At 43.8% G+C, this 23,113-nt stretch overlaps 1 protein-coding gene across 3 annotated transcripts; it reads left to right on the forward strand.

Annotated features, from left to right (window-relative positions):
• Positions 1-580: 580 nt before the first annotated feature.
• LOC130205073 (ceramide transfer protein-like) lies at positions 581-22,458 on the forward strand. Of its 3 annotated transcripts, none has more exons than XM_056432192.1 (18): positions 582-870; positions 2,810-2,944; positions 10,920-11,036; positions 11,151-11,216; positions 14,468-14,575; positions 14,753-14,891; positions 15,884-15,967; positions 16,233-16,390; positions 17,336-17,428; positions 17,512-17,598; positions 17,693-17,785; positions 17,973-18,041; positions 18,838-18,933; positions 19,086-19,218; positions 19,840-19,910; positions 19,984-20,112; positions 20,207-20,336; positions 21,153-22,458. In XM_056432192.1, exons 1-18 carry the CDS (start codon positions 760-762, stop codon positions 21,278-21,280), a joined length of 1,947 nt encoding a protein of 648 aa, XP_056288167.1. In that variant the 5' UTR covers positions 582-759; the 3' UTR covers positions 21,281-22,458. The 3 variants fall into 3 exon arrangements, with proteins under 3 accessions (XP_056288169.1, XP_056288167.1, XP_056288168.1); XM_056432193.1 differs by having other exon boundaries at positions 14,756-14,891; XM_056432194.1 differs by lacking the exon at positions 17,973-18,041 and having other exon boundaries at positions 581-870.
• The last annotated feature ends 655 nt before the right edge of the window (positions 22,459-23,113 follow it).

Below are 23,113 nucleotides of genomic sequence, written 5' to 3' on the forward strand. Positions count from 1 at the left end.
AAATGATGCAAGCCTTGAGTAAAAGTAAAAAAAATAGTATACTAAACAAAAAAAGGGGTGAATTCACAAGATACCCAGCATGCGTACACATTAAGGAATCAATCATTATGGTCCATATTAATGTGTTGGTTGATATTGTTAATCTGAATAACATTATGGATTACATCAGAAATCTAGTAGATTATAAATTGCCTACAAAGTTGCACACAAATGGAAATACTACTGTTTTGTTGTAAGAATGGTTTGTAAAGGTAACTAAATCGAGGCACTCCCTTCCAGTGTGCTAAAGATAAATTAGGTTAATAGTTGCACCCTAGTTAATCTGGAGAATCACGCTGTTGCCCTCCTGGCCTATTTTTCCTGGACTCCGGGGCTCTATTTCCTTGTGCTTTCCGGTCTATTTCCAGTGCCGCGTAAACAGGGAGGGGAGGGGCGGAGGAGGGGGGAGGAGCCTGCTTCCTGCCTGGGAGTGGATTTGGTGACGTCAGCGCAGCCAGCGCCCCTGCGCACCACACAAACTGGAACACGCGCTCGCGGCTCGCTCACCTACCGGAGAAGAAGAAGCAGAAGCAGAAGAAGAAGAAGCAGCAGCAGCAGCAGCAGCAGCTCCGGGAGACGTCAGATGAACATGGCGGTGGACGGGAGAGCTGTCACCATTGCACGGGGGGAAACTGCAGCGTTTCTCTGAAAGACGGCAAGGGGATTAATTGTAATAAATATATATATACATTATATATATTTACAAAAAGCAGTGAGAAAATGTCAGACAACCAGAGCTGGAACTCCTCCGGTTCCGAGGAAGACGTCGAGCCCAGAGATGAGTCTGGACATCTTGTCGGTATCGTCGACTTGAGCGGAGTCCTCAGCAAGGTAAATCACCTTTTTTTTCTTCTCTTTTCTCTCTCTTTTTTTTTAAATACGAGCTCAATTCAATTTCATCTCAAGTGGTTTATTGTAGCTTGCCAAAGTGCCGCCGGGCATAACTGTCAGGGAGGTGTCTGTTTACGTACCAGGGTTGAACCGAGGGCAGGTAAATAAACGGGCTTTTTGACACATCACGGCGTGTCTATTTTGAGGCTTTTGGGTTGTACTGAATCATTCAACGACACTTTGCCGCTCGGGAATATCAAACCGGTAATCCTCCCCCCGCCCCCTCCATTGAACAGCAGGGTATGTCATGCAGCAGCTCGGATTAGTTTACAGTGTGATGAGGGCAGAGGTTATTGTTTACAGTGAATTCCAGGTGCGTTCATGTGTGCATTGTTTTCCTGTATGCTGGTGTTTGAGACCTGTGCACGAGTATCAGGTAGACCACGGTTGAGCTATTCTTGTTGCATTGCCTGGTGTACAGTGTGCAGACTTCAGTGTTTTTCCCCTGTCAAAAAGAGGTTAAAGAGGTCCTGCTGCATTATTCCAACGACTACAATGTGGACTCAGCAAAGGGCTTTAGTGTAATGGGCAAATATCCAGAGATGCTATACATATTGATTTGACCACAATACGCAAGGTGCAGGAAAACCATTTAGTTGGATGCTGGTATAAGTAAAGAATGCATGTTAATGGTGTGAATAAACCTGCATGCACTTGTTAATCAGGTTTTGTTTTGGTGAGCTGATAGTTAAGTCTCCTGCTAGACACATTGTTGGTCACCCATGTTTGTCAATAGGCGTCTGCTCGCTTGTGCAAGATGTTGTTTTGGCCAAATTGAGCACAGTTTTAAGTGGTTAAACTGCTGGCGAGCTAATGTGGTATTAATGTCACTGTACACTAGTTACCTCTAAACAGATTGCACGCTGACCTGCTGACCAAGCATATTGTGAGATTAAGCAGGTCTGGGTCCAGAAAAGCTCACCTCTTCAATCATACTAAGCCTTATTGACGTCATACGTCCATGAAGATTAATGATCCCACCTGTATCTTTTCAGTTTTCCCAGAAATCTTGCCAGATCCTAGTGCAATAACTGTAATAATAACTTCATATTTACACTATGTTGATCTGCACTTCACACATTTCATTTTCATTTACACTACACACACTTTGCATTTTGCACACTGTCTATATTTAATATTTTTATATTTAATTTAATTTTACACTGCAGTCATTAGTATTGTATTGTGTTTGCATATATGTTGTATATATATACATATCTATTTTATATTTTACTTTGTATACTTTGCACAATCATTGTATTATATTTGTTTGTGTGTGTGTATATATATATATATATATACATACATGTTTCATTTTATATACATATATATATACTTCATTTTGTATTTTACTTGTATAAATCTATATCTTTCATCCCTGTTTTTTATATTTTATTCTCGTGTGTTTAGTTTATTGGTGCTGCTACTGTGACGACAAATTTTCCCTTGGGGATTAATAAAGTATCTATCTATCTATCTATCTAAATGCAAAAATACACATGATTTATGTAGTAATGTACACTAAATTGCGAGGAAAATGCCAACTGCTCTCCAATGAAATAATCCCTAAACCAAAAGTCCTTTTAATATATACTTTGTGTAATTTTAATGTTGTTTATTCAACTCCGTTGTGATTGACGAGGCTGTAGTTTCTGGTCGTGTCGTATCGGGCAGGGAGGTGTTAAATGTTCCTTTGGTAACGTGAGCTCGACACCTTTCAATAACACAACCACAATGTGCCATTCAAATCACCGCACAAAGAGCAGAAGCAGAAGTCTAAAAACAACCTGACTTTTATTTTATTTAGCTGCTTTTTTAAAATGTGTCACACTGCATTCAAAGATATTAATTGAAGTGCTTTTTTTTTCTTCTTCCTCAGTGGACAAATTACATCCATGGATGGCAGGACCGTTGGGTGGTCCTCAAAAACAACACACTGAGCTACTACAAGTCTCAGGATGAGACCGAGTACGGCTGCCGGGGTTCCCTCTGCCTCAGCAAAGCCGTTATCACTGTGAGTACTATTGAGTTCCTTCACTACAAAGCAGCGCCCTTCCTTTTTCTGCTAAACGTGCTTCTTCAATATTCCACACTCTTTTAACGGAAAGCTTTAAAGTGTATTTCAAGAAAGTGCTGCGGTCTTGAGTGCAGCTTTTCTTTTGTGCAATATTGGCCCTTTCAAAATGTCTTTTTGGAAAAAAAGAATGAACGCTGCCGTTTGTGTCGGAGAGGGGAACCAACACACATCCTCTGCTATTCAAGATCTGAGAGGATGCTCTGTGGATGCTTATTTAAATTGCAAATGTAGCCACACACTACCCTTGTTTGTCCCTTCACCTCCGGCTTCCGTGGATTTTCTCTGGAATACACGTCGCTCTAGTTTGACCTTCCTTTCAGAAACGGGGCCAAACAGCCAGGTGGCGTTCAGGCGTTGAGGTTCCGCGCCGGTGATTAACACGGTAGATATATGTGGCGTACGGTTTAGAGCAGGGGTCGGGAACCTATGGCTCCCAGACAATTCTGAATTGGAAAAAAAGAAATCTCCGCCCGCCCCCCTGTAATTTTCTCTATCGTGCCAGATTACAGCAGAAGTAATTTAAGGTCCCTTTTCTTAAAGACGTCTTTGTTATTCTATTAAAGTAAACCTCTGTTATTGATCGTCTCTACACAGCAGCATGTCACTCTGTCTCTATGTGTCGCGTTAACACTTCTCGGCCCCCCCCCCCCCCCCCCCCCCCCGTAGCATCATGCGACACCAGAAGTCGCATTAAAAGCAAGACATATTTAATTTATTATATGTTAAAAATACTATATGGCTCTCACTGAAATATATTTAAAAATGTTTGTCTTTTATGGCTCTCCCAGTTCCTGACCCCTGGTTTAGAGTCTTGACCTTCTCCTGATGCCTGTCGACTATCTGCGATACGAAGAGGCGAATCAGTGGAGTCTGACACGATTGTGTTGCTAATCGGAGTCGACGTTCCCTTTCCATAATCAGGAAATCGTCGGCAATTTGGGGAAATGACATTAAATCATGAAATTATTACAAATCAAATCACCTGAAGAATAACTGTTCCCGTGAGCCGACGAACTCGCCGGTCAGTGCCGACACAAACGGTTTTATCTGCCTAAACGATGTCTGTTTTGGTCCTGAAGTTTGTCTCCGAGAGCTAATCACCCGCTTCTCTTTGAAAATAAAGTTTTATCGTGTGTTGCATAATGCATTTGGTTTGCTTTGCTTGTGGGAAAGGACATGAAAAGAACTTTCGGCACAAACAGAAACCCTTGTTTTAATGCGCCGCCTGTCGTCCTATGAAATACAATTCCAACCAACCAAAGTGGATTCCACGCTGTGAACCCGTAGCCGTGATTTTCTGTGCGCTGAAATACACCGCCCGAAACGTCACGCCTGGGTACAGTTGATCACATGAGGAGCGCGTTCGGAGAAACCAGAAGAGCAGAGACGGACTTTTCTGTTTCCCATCAGCTTTCGCCACACCCTTCTTGAGGAAATATATACGATCTATTAGATGTGATTCAGATGTCAGGCATCCGACATATGTTTCCGTTTTAATTCACAAGGGAAGGACTCTCCTTCCCGGCTCCAAGGCTCGACTCGCTGTTGACGCTTCTTATCGGTTGAGGAACTTTACCCTGGACTTTCTAAAACGTGACGGGCAAAGAACTCCTGAGCACGTCCCATGTTACGCTTCGGGGCAGTTGGACCCGTCATGTGACTGTCTTGGTCTCAAAACAACATGTCGCGTGGTAACGATTAACCGAGAGAGCGTCGTCACGAGACGAGGAATGTTCCGTCACCGACTGATTAACTGGAGCTGCGTTCGCTTCAATCGGAGGAGAGACTCCCATCGCGCCAATCGGGCGATAATACCGCGTCTCAAGGACGCGTCTATCGCAGCCACGCGCGTCTGTACGTTGACTTATCATGGGATTCGGTCGCGCGGAAAAATAGTTCCGCTTTTGGTGTGAACGCACCTTCAGAGATTCAAAAGGGGCTAAGCTCAGGAAAGGCGTCCACACGTGTGAACCGTGTTTTACCGCCGCCTGTTTACATTGTTTCACCTCGTATCACGTTCCAGAACATTCATTGACCGGTTACCAGTCTCTCTCCAAACAGTAACGAGGACAGATTAATAAGTCGCTGTTCCCATGTTCCTATTTGTTCAGCTTCATCCGATCCCATGCTCATGTCAATATAAAAGCTGCATGCGCTGCTCGACTGTCGGCATTTCACATTCCGCTGGAAACGGGCCTCAAAAGTCTGGGGTGTAAAATTAATGAGTTGTAGGCGGGAACAGTCATGCACAGACGTTCATTAAAATATGTGTTGTTGTTTTTCTTTTCTGATTTTTTTTCTGATTTCCCAAAGTTAGGAACCTGGGTTATAGGCTACTAATACACTATATAAATAAATAAAAAGATCACAACTATAAGTTATAAGATAACTGCAACTTTGGATTATTTTCATAAATATAAATCTTCCGATTTATTATCTCGATCCTATTAATTTCGCCTCCAATGGCTGTTTTTAAATGTCCAAAACAAGCATTCAATGGTCACATCTGAGACGCTGCTACCAGCAAGTGTTTGGCTTTTTTCCCTGAAACAATTATTTGACTTTCAAAATGTATCGACAAATAGTTTAATAATGGACTAACCCTCGCAGCTCTGGTGTGCAAACACTATGTAACTAGTTTTAATGTAAGTGGTTTAAGTTGCACTGAGTCCCATATATATAAAACTAGAACGGGCACTCGGTAGAGCGCATACCTTCGCCGCAGCCACTTTTTTGGTACTTGGCATGAGAGTGTGGGGAGCTTGATGTCATGTGAACATGTTGGCATTAGTTGCATGCCAATTGGATAAAAATTGACCGCGCTATTGTAAAAAGGAGATTTTGACCTTTTCATGACCTTGACCTTTGACCCGATCAATCCCAAAATCTGATCAAATGGTCCCCGGGTAAAAACCAATCATCCTACCAAATTTCATGCGATTCGGTTTAATACTTTTTGAGTTATGCGAGTCACACGCATACAAATAAATAAATACACGGCGATCAAAACATAACCTTCCGCATTTTCAATGCAACGGTAATAAACTGAATTGAATTCAAGGATTCCAGTCGACACACTCACAAGAGCGAATGGACGGAGTGTAGAACTGAACCGGTGGCTTGTGGCCCGCTGCTCAATTCCATGACTGGTATCCATCATTCCCAGCGTACCCAGCGGGACCATTGTTACAGGGTGGAACACGGAATGAATTAACCACAAAAACAGCTTGAGAGTATAACGCAATCGATTGGTCATACGCTTCAAACTACCGCCTCGCATTGCATCTGACTGGAAACTGCGCGACACCTTTCTTCACAACCAACGGGGAGGTGGCAGAGCTGTTGGATTAGATTGCGCAATACTCCGCTCACCTGTCTGTCCTGCCCTTGTTTACACAATAGTACAGGTAGGTCCTGTGTTCACGGCAACATTCATTACGAGGGAACGTGATAATGGTTTCCAGTTCATTCAATATCATTCGACTGCCAACATATTTCTAGTGCACGAAGAAGAAATTAGTACGAGAGTAAATATTCTTCTGGCCTGAGTTGAATAGAAATGTTAATTCATTCAAAACCAAACTCTGTATCAACAGTTGATTTTGGAAATGGAATATATTGGCACATTCATTTCCACGACTCTCGCCATTTTTTTTTTCTTCGTGGAATTCCCTCTCACTGGAATTGTTGAGTGAGTCCGTAGTGGTTCTACGTATTGGGTGTTTTTGGAGTTCCTCGAGGCTTTTTTCCTCTCCGGAGAAAAGGAAGTGCACGCTAAAGGTCGAGCGGAGGTCGATTAGGCCACGACGAATGACGTCAGGGCTCTGCTGGAAATTGGAAAGTGTCCTCGGCCAGGAAAGGAGACTCTTCCTCTAAAGCATGTGACTTCCTCACATGACATCACACGTCATTTAGCAGACGCTTTTATCCAAAGCGACTTACATTCAGTGCATTTCAACCTAGAGTACAAACTAAGAACAACAAGAATACAGGAAATAACATTTCCTCAACATAGTCGAACTACAAAAGTACCATAATAAGAGCATTTTAAGTGCCACTGAAGTGCAAATCTGTGTTTTAATCCAGATATAGTCGGATCAATGGGGGTCATGAGAGAGAGGGGCGTGAATGCTGTGCTCCCCCGTGTTAATTTAACCTTTCCCTCCCTTGTCTTCCACTCTGAGTCACGGTTTCCTGCCATCGGGATCACGTTTCTTGTGTCCAGAATCAATAGAAACACACTTTGTTGTTTTGTCTCCTTTCTTTTAGATATTGAGGATCACCTGTGTTGAGAAGAGTTGCTCCCATTCACTCGGTTCTGTGGACTGCGACTGCAAACACCAGCTCAAAGCGGGTCGGAAGGGAGAGGCCACAGGGCGAGTCCTTTTGAAGTTCAAAGAAAATAGAGGCAGAAAAGATGTTTTGTCTCTTCGTTTTAATACACATTCATATTTCTTGCTACACTGGGTGGGGGGGGGATCATTTTAGAACCATATTATTTGTTTCTCCCCGTCCTGTCCACCTCAACATGCTCCCTCGTGAGACCAAACATCAAACACTTTGACACTAATTATCTGTATTTGGTTATTAATATTAATAATAATGTAATAATAATAATTTGACGGACATTTAATATAGTTGCTCTCAAAAGGATCACACAAAGAAGAATCAAAAGACGGGTAGTACGAGAAACTTGTCCGTAGTTAGTATTTAATCATAATCTCTTCCGGGGAACTAAATCAGTGAGTTTAATTCTCAAAGTTAATTCGTCCGGCTTTGTCGGTTCACCTTCATTTCACTTCTGCATCGCAGAGGGCCGTCTGACCACAAGATAAAGCTGTGAAAATATTCTAAATATAGTATACACACAAACGGATATTGATTTAACGTGTTTTTTTTTAGCTGGGCCTTTCTTTCGGGTGGTTGAAATCCGTTCGGCGGGCCACAGCGGCACCTCGCCGTGTGTCGCCGTTCCCGTCTGCTTCCCCCGGCCGGCGCTGGGCTCACCGCCGTGCACCGGAGGCCATGCGCTGATTAATAAGTAATACGACTCCAATAAAAAAATAATAAACATCCAAACAACCCCCCCCCCCCTCCCCTTTAACTCGCCAAAAATAATCGAAACATTGATCGTGGGTTCCAAAGTGCTTTGCTGCAATCGCATCGAAACTTTCCTCTCGCTCTTTAAAATTGTTTTTAAAAGAAAGCTGGAAGTCTTCCATGTCTGCAGTGTGCATCACGCATTCTCGTGCTCTCATTGACTTCCTTCTACATTGACCTGTGTGTGTGTGTTAAGTTGTTCATTAACCAACCTACACACACAAGTAGACAGACACACAAACCAAACACACTCCCCCCGTCTGCTTGCCTTTCACATGCGGGTCCAGGCTGAGATCAATGTCATGGCATCTCGTGATGTGCGAGGCGGCTTTAATGACCTCTCTCCCCCCCCCCCCCCACCGTGACGGATTGTTGTTTACTGTAGCCGTGGCTCCCAGTAACCTTCTCCTCCAAACCCAGTGCAGGGCTTCCATTCCTCCACCCTGCTCTTCCAGTCAGGACGCCCGTGACCCCCGGCGCCCGAAGAGGAATCCATTTTCTTCTCTTTCCTAGCAACCAAACACTCGTCTCTCACGGTCTTACCGGGGCGTAATCATTTTTTTATTTTTTATTCTATAGACCGCTGACAGAAATCTGTTTACACGGGGTTGTTACGGTCATGAAAAACCTGGAAAAGTCCTGGAATTTAATCCCTAAAGTTTTGGAAGTCATGGAAATGTGTTTAATATCCATTTGTTCATTTAGTTTGGGGAAATGACATTAAATCAATAGTTTGATTGAAAGAATAAACATTTATATAAATATGTATTCTTTTAATCAAACTATTGTCTCTCTTTTAAGGTTGTACGCGCGTATACACCGAGATTGGTCGTGGAAATGTGGTTAAAAGTCCTGGAAATCCTGGAAGTCAGCATGTGTAGGAACCCCGTTTACAGTCTTAATTCCGATGGCTGTCGGTGGGTTGTTGTGATTTTGAAACTAGTCGGTGATCTTCTGTTGACGTTGTGACTATAAGGATGCGACGCTCTCGTTTCCTTCCCCTCTCTTTTCGTTTCCTCTGCTCTTCGCTCTCGATGATCGTTGGTGAACTCTCTGAGCCGGTGGGTCGGCGGGCGTTCAGCGTCACGGACGCTGAGCATCTGTTCTCGGCTGCGGTGCCGTCCAATGAAGCCTCTTCAGTGATCATCTGTGCTTTTATTATAGCTCGTCTCAGTAAATATAAATATAAGCACGTTCATTTTTACCTTCGCATTGAAAATGCGGAAGGCTATGTTATGATCGCCGTGTATTTATTTATTCATTTATTTATTTGTATGCGTGTTATTCGCATAACTCAAAAAGTATTAAACCGAATCGCATGAAATTGGGTGGGATGATTTGTTATTATCCGGGGACCATTTGATTAGATTTTGGGATCGATCGGGTCAAAGGTCAAGGTCATAGAAAGGTCAACATCTTCTTGAATCGCATGAAATTTGGTGGGATGATTGGTTATTATCCGGGGACCATTTCATCCGATTTTGGGATCAATCAGGTCAAGGTCAAGGTCATGAAAAGGTCAACATCTTCTTTTTACCATAGCACGGTCAATTTTTATCCAATTGGCATGCAACTAATGCCAACATGTTCATAATTCAATGCCCAATCGTGTGATATGCGAAGGTATGCGCTCTACCGAGTGCCCATTCTAGTTTTAGTATACTATTATTCAAACCATAATGTCACCTCTTTAAATGGAATTATCAGCGTGATTCTTCTTAATCTTCCATTTACGTTGTCCAAACGAGCAAACGCCGACTTCATCCGAAACTCTGATCTATCGTGCACGAAGGTTCTTCATAAAATGAGAAAATAATTATTTAATTTCTCGAGTATTTACTACAGCACAAAACCGCGTGGATATTTAAAAGCGGCAATCTTTTTTTTCAAATTAAATTACCGGAAAGCGTTGTTATTGCGACATGAATAGACAGCGCAGCGTGAAATTCACACTCCGAATACCATATTGATACAAGATATAAAGAATCAATAAATGCATCAAGCACGCCAGATCCATCGCTAACTCGCCTCTCCGTGGGACGAGTCTCGGCCCCTCCCGGTTTGCCCGTTAGGATTCTCCCCGAGTTATGGATCCCAGATGTGTTTATTGTGTTGTGGCGAGCCGAGGAACGCCGAGGTCTCTCTTCTCCACACACACACACACACACACACACACGCCGACACAGCAGTTTCCCAGCGCTGACGGTGCTCTGGAGGGCCATTAGGAATATGCTCCATCCTGCAAGTTTCCTTAAAAGGCCAGTTATCCTTCACTCCGTCGGGACCTCGTCTGAAATGTGGAGGTTGTTGTTGTTGTGCGTCTGGTGCACTCTCCTTTTGTCCTCTATCTCCTGAGAGCTTTATAGATGTATTGGCCTCCATCGAATAAATTCCACTCTGGACACTCTGACTGCGGCGGATCGTCACGTTTCTAGTGGTTAAAACCGCCGACTCGGGAACAGATACTAATGCGCAGCAGAGAGAGAGAGAGAGAGAAAGAGAGAGAGACAGATAAGCAGTTTTCTATTTCAGTGTCATTTTAATGGTTATTTACATCGATCGCCACCTCCTCCTCACATGAGCCTCCCTCTCTGTTGCACTTCCTGAACGGGGAAGAGATTTGTGTTTCCTCTTTCTACCCAAAGAACATGGCGGCGGGCTAAAAAAAAGAAAGTATGACTGTGCTCTCGTTTCAGACCGCTCCGGTATCCTTCCTCTGCTTCCATCGGATGTCGAAGGAGAGATTTTGAAAGAGCGACGGCTGCACATTTTCATCTCACTGACTAAACGTGTCGTCCCTTTTCCCGCCCAGCCTCATGAGTTTGACGAGTGCCGGCTGGACGTCAGCGTGAACGACAGCGTGTGGTACCTCAGAGCCCAAGACCCGGAGCACCGGCACCAGTGGATCGGCTCCGTGCAGCTGCACAGGGTGAGTCACGCTCACGCTTCCTCTGTAACGCAGAAATATCATCTGACACGAGCTCGGATTTGTGTGTGTGTTTATTGTGTGTGTTTATTGTGTATGTGTGTGTGTTTCTATCAGACTATCAGAGAGGGGAGGAGAGAGAAAGCAGGAATCCAGGGGACGATATTCATCCCTCAACCACTGGTGCGTTTGTTGGCAAGTTTGGTGGAATAAATGTTCTTCTTCTTCCTCCTATTCTTCTTCTCCTCCTATTCTTCTTCCTCCTATTCTTCTTCATCTTCCTCCTATTCTTCTTCCTCCTCCTCCTCTTCTTCTTCTCCTATTCTCCTTCCTCCTATTCTTCTTCCTCCTCTTCTTCTTCTTCTTCCTCCTCCTCCTCCTATTCTTCTTCTCCTCTTCTTCCTCCTCCTATTCTCCTTCCTCCTATTATTCTTCCTCTTCTTCATCTTCCTCCTATTCTTCTTCTTCCTCCTTCTTCTTCCTCCTATTCTTCTTCTTCCTACTATGATTCTTATTCCTCCTATTCTTCATCTTCCTCCTCCTCTTCTTCTTCTTCCTCCTATTATTCTTCTTCCTCCTATTCTTCATCTTCCTTCTTCTTCCTCCTCCTCCTATTCTTCTTCTTCTTCCTCCTATTCTTCTTCTTCCTCCTCCTCCTATTCTTCTTCGTGTACTTGTGCCATACGGATGCTTCACAGTCGGCGCATGAGTCGTGTAAAGGCTTCTTCACAAAGGGGACGCTCGGCTGAACGTAACCTTGCACTAACAGTCGGCACCGTGAAGTTGATCCTCTTTTCACTGACAGACGTTCAGCACAAAAGATTACGGGACTTTGAAGCCGTTTAAAACAAACAATCGGGAGAGAGAGAAGCTTTTTAATGCTTTATCTTTTGGGAGTAACCCGTCCTCGAGGAGAGAGCGGAGGCGGCTCGGACTGTCGTCAAGGTGTTCTTGCTTTTGTTGTTTGCTTAAAATGTCACTACAAAGTCAATTGACACAGGGCGGAAAAAAGTTTCACGTTAGTGCGCCCAGGAGAGCCCAGGAGAGCCCTGTAAAGACCGAAAGTATCACCCATTGTTTACAGTCAATGTGAGGAACAAAGGAGGCAGGTTGCAGGCCCTGAGGAGAACACAATGGAGGCAGAGAAGACCTATAAGAGGTTTATGTTCATTACATTACATTACATGTCATTTAGCAGACGCTTTTATCCAAAGCGACTTACAATAAGTGCATTTCAACCTAGAGTACAAACTAAGAACAACAAGAATACAGGAAGTAACATTTCCTCAACATAGTCGAACTACAAAAGTACCATAAGTAAGTGCTATTTAAGTGCCACTGAAGTGCTAATCTGTGTTTTAATCCAGATATAGTCGGAAAAGGTGTGTTTTCAGTCTCCGACGGAAGATGTAGAGACTTTCTGCTGTCCTGATGTCAGTGGGGAGCTCGTTCCACCACTGAGGAGCCAGGACAGCAAACAGTCTGGATGTAGAGTGATTAGCTCGAGGTGCAGGAGTCACAAGTCGGTTGGCGGAGCGGAGCGAACGTGCCGGGGTGTACGGTGTGACCATATCCCGGATGTAGACGGGGCCCGATCCGTCTAGAGCACGGTACGCCAGGACCAGTGTTTTGAAGCGGATGCGAGCAGCCACCGGGAACCAGTGGAGAGAGCGGAGGAGCGGAGTGGTGTGGGTGAATTTCGGGAGGCTGAAGACCAGTCGAGCTGCTGCATTCTGGATGAGCTGCAGAGGTCGGATGGCCTTAGTGGGCCATCATAAACACACAGCAACCGACCATCAAATATGGACATGATGTTCTGATGATGAGTGTGTGTGTATTATTCATCCCGGTCTCAGACTACACGATTACACAACTTCATACGGATTTGAATGTGTGAATCTGAGCCAAACATAATCCAGAGTGAAGCAATAGTGTGTCGGAGGAGGAGGAGGAGGAGGAGGAGGAGGCCACACCTTCAGCCCGTCTGCCAAAACAACACACTTACTCAGTCGTTTTGGGGAAATCCCCCTCTTACCTCCTCAGTCGGCATTCATCCCAGGAAACGGAGAGCCACCGTGACTCATCCACACACCGTACACACACACACACACACACACACACACACACACACCGTCCCACCCACTGTGAATCACCACTTCTTCCTAAAAGGCTTCGCTTCTCCTTCGAAAGCCACATTACTCACAGCAGCCCGGCGTCGCCAAGGAGACCCGACACACTGCAGCTAACGCTCGCATCCAAACAGGGAACACTCTGGCGTCTAGGAAACCGTCCCCGCTAAAGCAAGCGGCGCTTTGCTGTGTCTCTTTTTTTTTTTTTTTAATGTGCAGTGACGGACAATTCTTGTAACTTAACGTCATCTTGAAAGCCCATTTCGTCGCTTTACTTTGTGACCTGGAGAAGTCTATTTATGCTCAGGGAAGCATTTTTTACAGGTTTATTTTTTCTTCCTCCTTGTCCAAAAATCAGTCATGCGAGTGAACGCACTTCGGCTTCACTCACCCGACACACAATCACACTCCTTCAGTCGCTCGGTATGCGTCTTGCTGCATTGCATCTCAACATGTGCAGGTGTGTTCCCTCATGTGACGTTGAGCCAATAATACATATTTACTCGCTGCAACAAGAGTGTTGCTTGCTTCGATGTTTTTCACCCCCCCCCCCCTGGTCGAGCGGATGGAGCGGCCCTCGAGCAGACTGTCGGATGCACTCTGTGCTGATGGAGTCGGTGGGGCAGCAGCTTGTCGGTTAAAGGCCGAGCAGCGCTGATGCAAATGCAGGCCGAGCTCCTTCTGGCTGTTGACCGACAGTAACCCCGGCTCAGACACGCGCGTTGGTGTTTTCACGCCCCCTGGTGGTCGCGATCGGAAGTGCCGCTTCTCTTGTTTTCCACCAGTGTCCTCGAGCCGATCCTCTCTCTGCTGTCACGCACCGTCTGGCGGTCGATGTTTCTGTTGCGTTGCCATGGTCACCGGATGTGTGTCATGATGCTCTGCGGCTTCTCGGGACCCACAGTGAAGGGTTTCACTAGAGCGGCACGACGAGCACCGAGGCTTTCTGGAGAGCTGTTCTCGTACTCGTCAAGTGGATTTCAACCCGGTGTACATATCTGGATGTCCACAAATGCATTTTTAAAAAGCGGCATCTCAAAAACACTTCCTGAACGTGATGCTTCACGGCTTGAGAACACACTGATTAATCTAATATTGATGCCATGTTTAAAACATCAGGACAGCTGCAACTCACAACTGCTGAATTATGGCTTTTTTTCTGGGGGGGGGGGGGCCTAGTTGTTTTTCTCATGCGTGATGTTTTGTTTTGATTGCACTTTTGCTTTTAATTAATAGTACTCGTGTATTTTATCAAGTGTGTGTTTGCTCCGTGACAGCCTCATTACCTCGCCCGTCTGTTCTTAGGCTGATTCTGGATACGGCTCCGAGTCCAGCCTCCGGAGACATGGCTCCACGCTGTCGCTCACATCCGCCACCAGCGGCTTCTCCGCCACCTCCACCTCCTCCTTCAAGGTGAGCTCTCAGGTCATTGACTGTCATTTTATTATGTGCACACAAGAGTGGAATGCTCTGGTATTCGTATGAACACACACACACAAATTCTGGTATTTGTAAAACCGTTAACTGGAATTCCAGGTTGAATTGTGGTGCGTGTAATTGTAAGTCCTGACCACGTCTTTGTCTCTTAAGAAGGGTCACAGCCTGAGGGAGAAGCTGTCGGAGATGGAGACCTTCAGAGACATCTTGTGCCGGCAGGTGGACACGCTTCAGAAATACTTTGATGGCTGTTCGGACGCCGTGACGAAGGATGAGCTGCAGAGGGATAAGAGTAAGACCCACAGACATCTACACTCCCTTTTAATCAGTTAGTTTGTTCCTCTGTGGGGGATCTGATTATTGTTAAGAAGTCAAGATTATTTTATTCTGGTGGGGAAAAAAACATTTTCCAGCACTTTTCCAAAAGAAGTCCAGCTTTTATTTTGTAGGATGTATCAATCAGTACATCGATTCAAAAATAATGAGCCACGATTTTCCAGCGTTTCTACACGAGGATTCAATGCTTTTGGATTCAAGGATTCAAATACTTTTTAGTTTTGATTTAAAAAAATTTAAGATTCAATAAATTATAATGAGCATTTTTCACATCTTTTAGGCATTTTATTGTGAAAACAATTCGTTGATAAATCGAAAAACTAACTAATAGTTAATAGATAATGAAAACAATTGTTAGTTTATTTTGTCTTGTTGAATTAGATTTAGCAATGTGTGGATGAAATATAATGACAGTGTGACACAAAGATGTTTTAAAGAAGCATTTAATGTCAAATTGGTGAATTATGTGGAGCAAAAATTTGATTTGCTTCCAACAAAATGGTGAACTTGTCCCTAATTTAAGAATATTTAGTTTGCATTTTCCACATCTAGATTATGCAAATATTTTCAGTTCTAAGAGAAACTTCCAGAGGAGCTCGTCTGGAATGTGTCTGTGTGACTCAGACGGCACATATTCCACGAGCCCCCTCACCCTCGCCCCATCTCGGCTGGCTCATCTGCTCATGGCCGCCTGCGCTGGGCGCCGTGGACGACCACGGAGGATGAAGCCCTGCTTTTGTTCGGCTCACCTCCCTCTCTCCCTCCCTCCATCCCTCCCTCTCTCTCCTCTCTCCATTGTAAAGATGAAAACAGACCATTGTCATGATGTCCGGCGCAGCTTGAGTTGTGAATGGGCCGGTGGGCGTTCAGCAGGACGCGACGGCGAAAGGCTCCGACTTTATGTTTCCTCTCTGAAACTTAATTTCTCTTCTTTCTTTTCTTTTCCAGTCGTGGAGGACGATGAAGACGACTTCCCCAGCACCCGGACCGATGGCGAGTTTCTGCACAACAACCACGGCATCAAGGAGAAATGTGAGTAATGCAGAAGTCTTCCTCCAAAGTATTTTCCTATAACCTTGAATATTCATAACCATCAAGCTGTTACAAGCTGTTATCTATCACGGAAAAACAGACCAAAAACACTGAATAGACAAATGACTATTTTTAAATAAGCACAACTGTCAAAAAGAATCATGAGGGAGGTGATGGAGCAAATATTGAAAATAAAAACTTGTGTCTCTTATAGTTGATGCAAAATAATAAAGTGCCCACTGACATGATGTGTGTGTGTGTGCAGTGTTCCAGTCTGTGAGTCCCAAGGGAATCAATGGCATAGACTTTAAGGGCGAGGCCATCACGTTCAAGGCCACCACCGCTGGGATCTTGGCCACGTTGTCCCACTGCATCGACCTCATGGTCAAGAGAGAAGACAGCTGGCAAAAACGAGTGGATAAGGTGAGTCACGCGCGGATCTAATTCGTATTACACGCATTTCTATAGTTTTTTTTCAAAGTTTTAGTAGAGGAGAGAAAGTGAAGTCACTGCCAGACTGTGTACAAAGTTTATTTTCAATATATGAGTGTAAATATGATTTGAGAGATGTTTCTAAGTTCACGGGACAAAAGGCTAAAAAAGGGATGAAAAGAAGATGTATTTCTGTTTGTCCAATTATGGAATAATGTTGAAATGGATGTAAGAATGGTGAACTCCTTTTTTGTTTTCAAGGGAATTATTTATAAAACAATTCTTGAGTTATAAATGTGATTAAAAACGTATTTATATGGAAGATGTATGTGGTAGTATATATAAATATATTTTGTTTTTTATTTTGATTGTTGTTATTTTCTTTATTTTATATTAATTTTCTGATTTATTTTTATTTCAATTTAGGATAGGAATTTATAAGCATTTTTTGCTTCTACCTATACCTTTTCAGTCTTTCTCTTTTGTATATTATATAGAATAATATTGTATTTGATTTATATATTTTGTTTTTTATTTTGATTGTTGTTTTTTTCTTTATTTTATATTTTTCTGATTTATTTTTATTTCTATTTAGGATAGGAATTTATAAGCATTTTTTGCTTCTACCTATACCTTTTCAGTCTTTCTCTTTTGTATATTATATAGAATAATATTGTATTTGATTTATATATTTTGTTTTTTATTTTGATTGTTGTTTTTTTCTTTATTTTATATTAATTTCCTGATTTATTTTGATTTCAATTTAGGATAGGAATTTATAAGCATTTTTAGCTTCTACCTATACCTTTTCAGTCTTTCTCTTTTGTATATTATATAGAATAATATTGTATTGTATTTGATTTGATTGACTGAATAAAATACACAAACAAAAGTAATTGGATTTATTTGAACGATTCTGTGTTTCTGTGCTTGTAGGAGATGGAGAAGCGGCGTAGAATAGAGGAGGGCTACAAATCCGCCCTGAATGAGTTGAAGAAGAAGTCTCACTTTGGAGGTCCAGATTATGAGGTGAAGTATAGAGTTCACCCACAATGCAGCGCGGTGTTTGTGCCCGTGTCCTTTTTTGAAGTAACGCTCCCTCTCGTCGTCAGGAGGGTCCGAACAGCCTCATAAACGAGGACGAGTTCTTCGATGCGGTCGAAGCCGCCCTCGACCGGCAGGACAAAATAGAAGAGCAGGTCAGAGCCGGCGGTGACTTTTAAGATGCGCGTCGACGGCTCCGATGGTCGAATGTATTTTAAAAAGTCGTGGAACGTTGTCGTTTGTGTCCAGTCCCACACGGAGAAGATACGATTGCAGCGATCCAGCCCGGTTCCCCCCGGAGACGTCTACTCCAGCATCGGCACGCACAGGTTCTCCGACAAGGTAACCGCGGCCCGTTGACCCGGTCACTCCCGAAAACTGTGCACACCGCCGCACACGCCCACCGGCTACTTTCATTCCACTTCCATCACTTTCACGTCACTGCATTATTTTTTTCTCTCTCATCTCTCGCCCCTTCTTGTCTCCCACCCCCCTCCCTCTCTTTTTGTGTTCCTGTCCGCCCCCGTAGCCTCGTACTCAGTCCTCCCCTGCTCTGGTAATCAGCGCCCCTCACGACGTCCACAGATTCAGCTCAGAGGTAATGCTCTGGCGAGGCTCAGCCAGTCCCCCCCCCCCCTCATTAACGCCCAATAATAGATGGCAGCATGAAGCGCGAGCTCCCCTTATATCCGTGTGAATTATTAATTGCTGACGTACACTACCGTTCAAAAGTTTGGGGTCATCCAGACAATTTTGTGTCTTCCATGAAAACTCACTTTTATTTATCAAATGAATAGAAAATATAGTCAAGACATTGACAAGGTTAGAAATAATGATTAATATTTGAAGTATTAATTTTGTTCTACAAACTTCAAGCTCAGGAAGGCCAGTTGTATAGCTTATATCACCAGCATAACTGTTTTCAGCTGTGCTAACATAATTGCACAAGGGTTTTCTAATCAGACATTAGTGTTCTAAGGCGATTATCAAACACAATGTACCATTAGAACACTGGAGTGATAGTTGATGGAAATGGGCCTCTATACACCTCTGGAGATATTTCATTAGAAACCAGACGTTTCCACCTAGAATAGTCATTTACCACATTAACAATGTATAGTGGGTATTTTTGATTAATGTTATCTTTATTGAAAAAACAGTGCTTTTCTTTGAAAAATAAAGACATTTCTAAGTGACCCCAAACTTTTGAACGGTAGTGTACATGTTCAACTCAAGGCCGGCCTGGCACATCAATGCTCTGTGTTTTTAGGTTTAGTTCCACTTTTTGTCTTCAGTCCCATAAAACTAGACGAGGAGTCGTTCGCGTCACGCCGATGTCCCAGAGCCTCCTCGAGTCGTCGTTATGTAATGGATTCTCTCTCCCTGTGTTCTAGGTGGAGGAGATGGTGCAGAGTCACATGACCTACTCGCTGCAGGATGTCGGTGGAGACGCCAACTGGCAGCTGGTGGTAGAAGAAGGAGAAATGAAGGTGTGAGGAGGAGGAGGGGGATTTTTAAAATGTCTTGAAATAACATTTATCTGGAACGATTGGCTGTGTTCTCAAACTCAAATAAATCAAGTGCACACATTAGAAAATGATTTAACCTAATTGCGTGTGTGTGTGTGTTTGTGTGTGTGCAGGTGTACAGGAGAGAGGTGGAAGAGAATGGCATTGTTCTGGACCCGCTGAAGGCCACCCATTCGGTGAAGGGGGTGACGGGTCACGAGGTGTGCCACTACTTTTGGGACACGACCTACCGCAACGACTGGGAGAGTAAGTCCTCCAAACCGACTCCGTCCAGTAGAGGGCAGTGTTCTACACACGTATTGGTCAAAAGAAGACGATGATTTAAGGCAGTGGTCACCAACCTTTTTGAGCACAAGATCCCTGACCTCCGCCTTTGTGACAGGCAAGATCTACCTATTGAGGCGTTGAGAGAAAACGACGGTCCAGACTGGACTTGCGGCTTGAGGCCTTTTTATTTGGCCTAATTCTAATTGAATGAAATCAAAACACTTTGGTCTTTCTGCATTTCCCCTGCGCCCCATCTGTAGTACCACTTTTCCCCACTAGAGGGGCACGCCCCACCTGTAGGACCACTGTGGACTACATTCCCCTCTTTCGGCTCTGACCACGCCACTGTAAGAGAACCCGTTTTCAGGCGTTCATTAAAATCAGGCGGAGATCTTTTCTGACATCGATTCTCCAGTCGGGAAGAAAACGTTTCATAAAATGGTCGAGAACGAGGAACAATGTGTTTCTGAATTTATTTTCATTTTATTTTGGAGATCGACAGCGAACGTCTCCGAGATCGACCGGTCGATCGCGATAGACGGGTTGGCGACGACTGATTTAAGGAAACTTTATTTTGAACACGTGCTCTGCCTCTTTCAGCCACGATCGAAAACTTCAACGTCGTGGAGACGCTGTCGGACAACGCCGCGATCGTGTTCCAGACGCACAAGGTGAGGGAGTGAGGGAGTGAGAGAGTGTGTGAGTGTGAGTGTGTGTGTTGATGATAAATGGTCTGCGCTGCAGAGGGTGTGGCCGGCGTCTCAGAGGGACGTGCTGTACCTGTCCGCCATGAGGAAGATCTTGGCCAACAACGAGAACGACCCGGACACCTGGCTGGTCTGCAACTTCTCCGTGGACCACGACGACGCCCAGGTGAGCCCTCGAGTCCCCCCCCCCCCCCCCCCCCATGAGGACATTTATGGATCATTCTGAATGGCCATCGCGCTGCTGCTCTCCGCCCCCACAGCCGTCCAGCCGCTGCGTCCGAGCCAAGATCAACATCGGCATGATCTGCCAGACGCTGGTCAGCCCGCCGGAGGGCGACCAGGAGATCAGCAGGGACAACATCATGTGCAAAATCACCTACGTTGCCAACGGTGAGTCGACCTGTTGCCTGAGTTTAAACTTCAGGTATTTTCCGGGTCCTACAAAGCTTGAATGTTCTTTAGAAAAAGGCTTTTGAAAATATCCAACAAAATCTTAATGTCAGCATTATTGGAATTATTTGAAATACAATGTTATGACTTTTTAGGAAATGTTTTACAAGGTACACAATGTCTTTTTAGTATAGTATATAACATAATATGTCATTAAAAAGTCTTTGTACAGTCATAAAAATGTAACTAATAAGTTATAGTATCGTGTGCCATAACACAACATGTCATACTAAATCATCAAAATGACTTGGAGCATAGTTAGAATATCTATTTTTATTTACTTTTAATAACTTACTAAACTATTTTTTACCTTTTTATTAAATTACATTCTATACTATAATAACATCAACCATCTTATATTTTTGGGATACATTTGTAAAATGTTGTACTTTGATTTTTTGAATGACTTAAATGGCTTTTTAAAATAACCTATGACCTTTAAAAAATATATATATTATATGCCAGAACATAGTATAGGATGTGATTTAAAAATAAATTAAAAAACATCAGAAAGTATGTCGTGTTTTTTTCACGACAGACTGTAAATACCAAGACGATGTATCAGTGGCAGCCGGTTCAGAAAGATTAGATTATGGCGAGATATGACATCGTGCTGACGAGTCTAAATATCTCTCTGTCTCTCTGTCTCTCTCTCTGTCTCTCTCTGTCTCTCTCTCTGTCTCTCTCTCTCTCTCTGTCTCTCTCTCTCTCTCTCTGTCTCTCTCTCCCTGTCTCTCTGTCTCTCTCTCTCTGCAGTGAACCCGGGCGGCTGGGCGCCGGCCTCCGTGCTCAGGGCCGTGGCCAAGAGGGAGTACCCCAAGTTCCTCAAGCGCTTCACCTCCTACGTCCAGGAGAAAACCGCCGGCAAGCCCATCTTATTCTGAGGACCAATCCACGCTTTCGGTTCAGTACACCCGGCGCCATGTTGCCGTGACTCCTCCCACATCACAAGGACAGAACTACTGTTGCTTCCCTCCCTCCCTCCTTCCCTCCCTCCTTCCCTCCCTCCCCAGAAGCTCTCGCAGCAGCTCCTAACGTCACGGCCGTAACGCTCAAGTCGGAGACTGACTTGTCTCTTTTTCCTACAGATATAATAATATATATATAAATGTACGTATGTATGTATGTTCGATAAGAAGTTTGTAAAGAAAATAGAAAAGAGAGACCAAATGTTTTATTATTGCCATTAATAGCTTGTATTTTGCATTTCTCTTCACGTAATTAGTCATTTCACGGCTGTATTTTTAAGCCGCTATCTTTTTGCTCGTCGGTCATCGTCTTTGATTTGAGTCCAGAGGGCCGTCACCAACCCGTGACCCCTGTGACCTACGACTTGACCTCTGCGGCCGCGCGGCCCTCTCATGAAAGCGCCTGTCGTCGGCGCCGATGGAGGAGCGAGCCCAGAGCTTTGAACGCACCGCAGACGGGAGTCAGCACATCGTTTGTGTCGGAGCACGTCATCCGAATGTTTCATGTGAAAAGCGTCGCTCACATTTCTCTGGGGGTCGGACGGCGTGGAGCCCAGACGCCTTCGTGTTGCAGGAGAATCTCGCTCCAGGCTGCAGCGTCCACGCCGCCAGCAAAGCGCCTCGTAGGCCGAGTTCAAAAACACGATGTCGTTGACTGAAGGAGCGAGGCGACGCTTCTGGAGCGAGTTTCAGTTTCATGTGGACGTTTGTCCCGGCAGGGAAAGAGTTCTTCGCCTCGTGTGTAAACATGTCGCTAAAGTCCAGTTTCTTCCGGCTCTTCTCCGTTTATGTTGTAGTTTATGAACAATGAACCGGTTAATCTGGACTTTGACGTTCTATAGTTGAAATGACACAATTTGGTTTAATGGCCTTTTTAATTGTGCAGATGATACTTTTCAATGTAAAGCATCAGTACTTTTTGTTTTCTTGGTCCATATCTATGAAGGGGGAAACCCAGATGATGGAAGCCAGGTTGAAGCAGACATTTCTAATTCTAGTCAAAGTAACTGTACATAGTTAGAAACTCTTGTGTAAATAAAGCTGTGGGATCTACTTGCCCCGTTCAACAGTGAAATAAATAAGTTCATCCTCCACTTTTCAGTTCGGATCCATTTGTTCACGTTGCAGACGGACGGACATTTTTCGAGGGAAACGTAGTTCCATTAATTATGTTTAAATTCATTTAAAAGGCAAACAAAGCATAAACTATATACTATTATAATATAGTTTATAGCATGTCAAACTTTTTCTTTTTATAAACTATGTTGATAGTCAAATTACAGAAAACTTGGACAGTATCAAATAAATTAAAATAAGTCGCAAAAGTCCTAGCTAATAATGAATGTTGAAAAGAAAAATCTAGTATAGTATGATTAAAACTCACTATAGTTTGACATACTATACATGTATTATAGTATGTTGAAAAAGATTAACTAAATAACTTTCTTAATGTTATATTTGAATATATATTATGTCAGTATGTTGAAACTGACTTTTTAAATTGTATAAAATAAAAAGTATTGGGGGAAAGATAGTAACTAGTACTACATTAAGTGTATTAACGTATTTCAACATACTGAAGCGACTAATGGTATTTTATTTCTATATATTTTTTATTTTATATATTTATAAATATTTATATTGAAAGTCTCTCGGATTGTGCGAATCCATCCGATGTCTCTCGCCAGACTTTGACCTCCGCAGGCCGGCACGCCGAGGGCAGCCTCGCCACAGGACCTCGCTCACACT

The sequence above is a fragment of the Pseudoliparis swirei genome, chromosome 15 (genome assembly GCF_029220125.1).
Source record: "Pseudoliparis swirei isolate HS2019 ecotype Mariana Trench chromosome 15, NWPU_hadal_v1, whole genome shotgun sequence".
Taxonomy (NCBI): domain Eukaryota; kingdom Metazoa; phylum Chordata; class Actinopteri; order Perciformes; family Liparidae; genus Pseudoliparis; species Pseudoliparis swirei.

What these genes read in the sequence shown, in the direction of transcription:
- LOC130205073 (XM_056432192.1), top strand. Translation starts at nt 760, where the DNA reads ATGTCAGACAACCAGAGCTGGAACTCCTCCGGTTCCGAGGAAGACGTC. An exon ending in TGAGCTGCAGAGGGATAAGA is followed by an intron (nt 14,892 to 15,883) that starts GTAAGACCCACA and finishes TTTCTTTTCCAG; the next exon opens with TCGTGGAGGACGATGAAGAC. An exon ending in TCGTGTTCCAGACGCACAAG is followed by an intron (nt 19,911 to 19,983) that starts GTGAGGGAGTGA and finishes TCTGCGCTGCAG; the next exon opens with AGGGTGTGGCCGGCGTCTCA.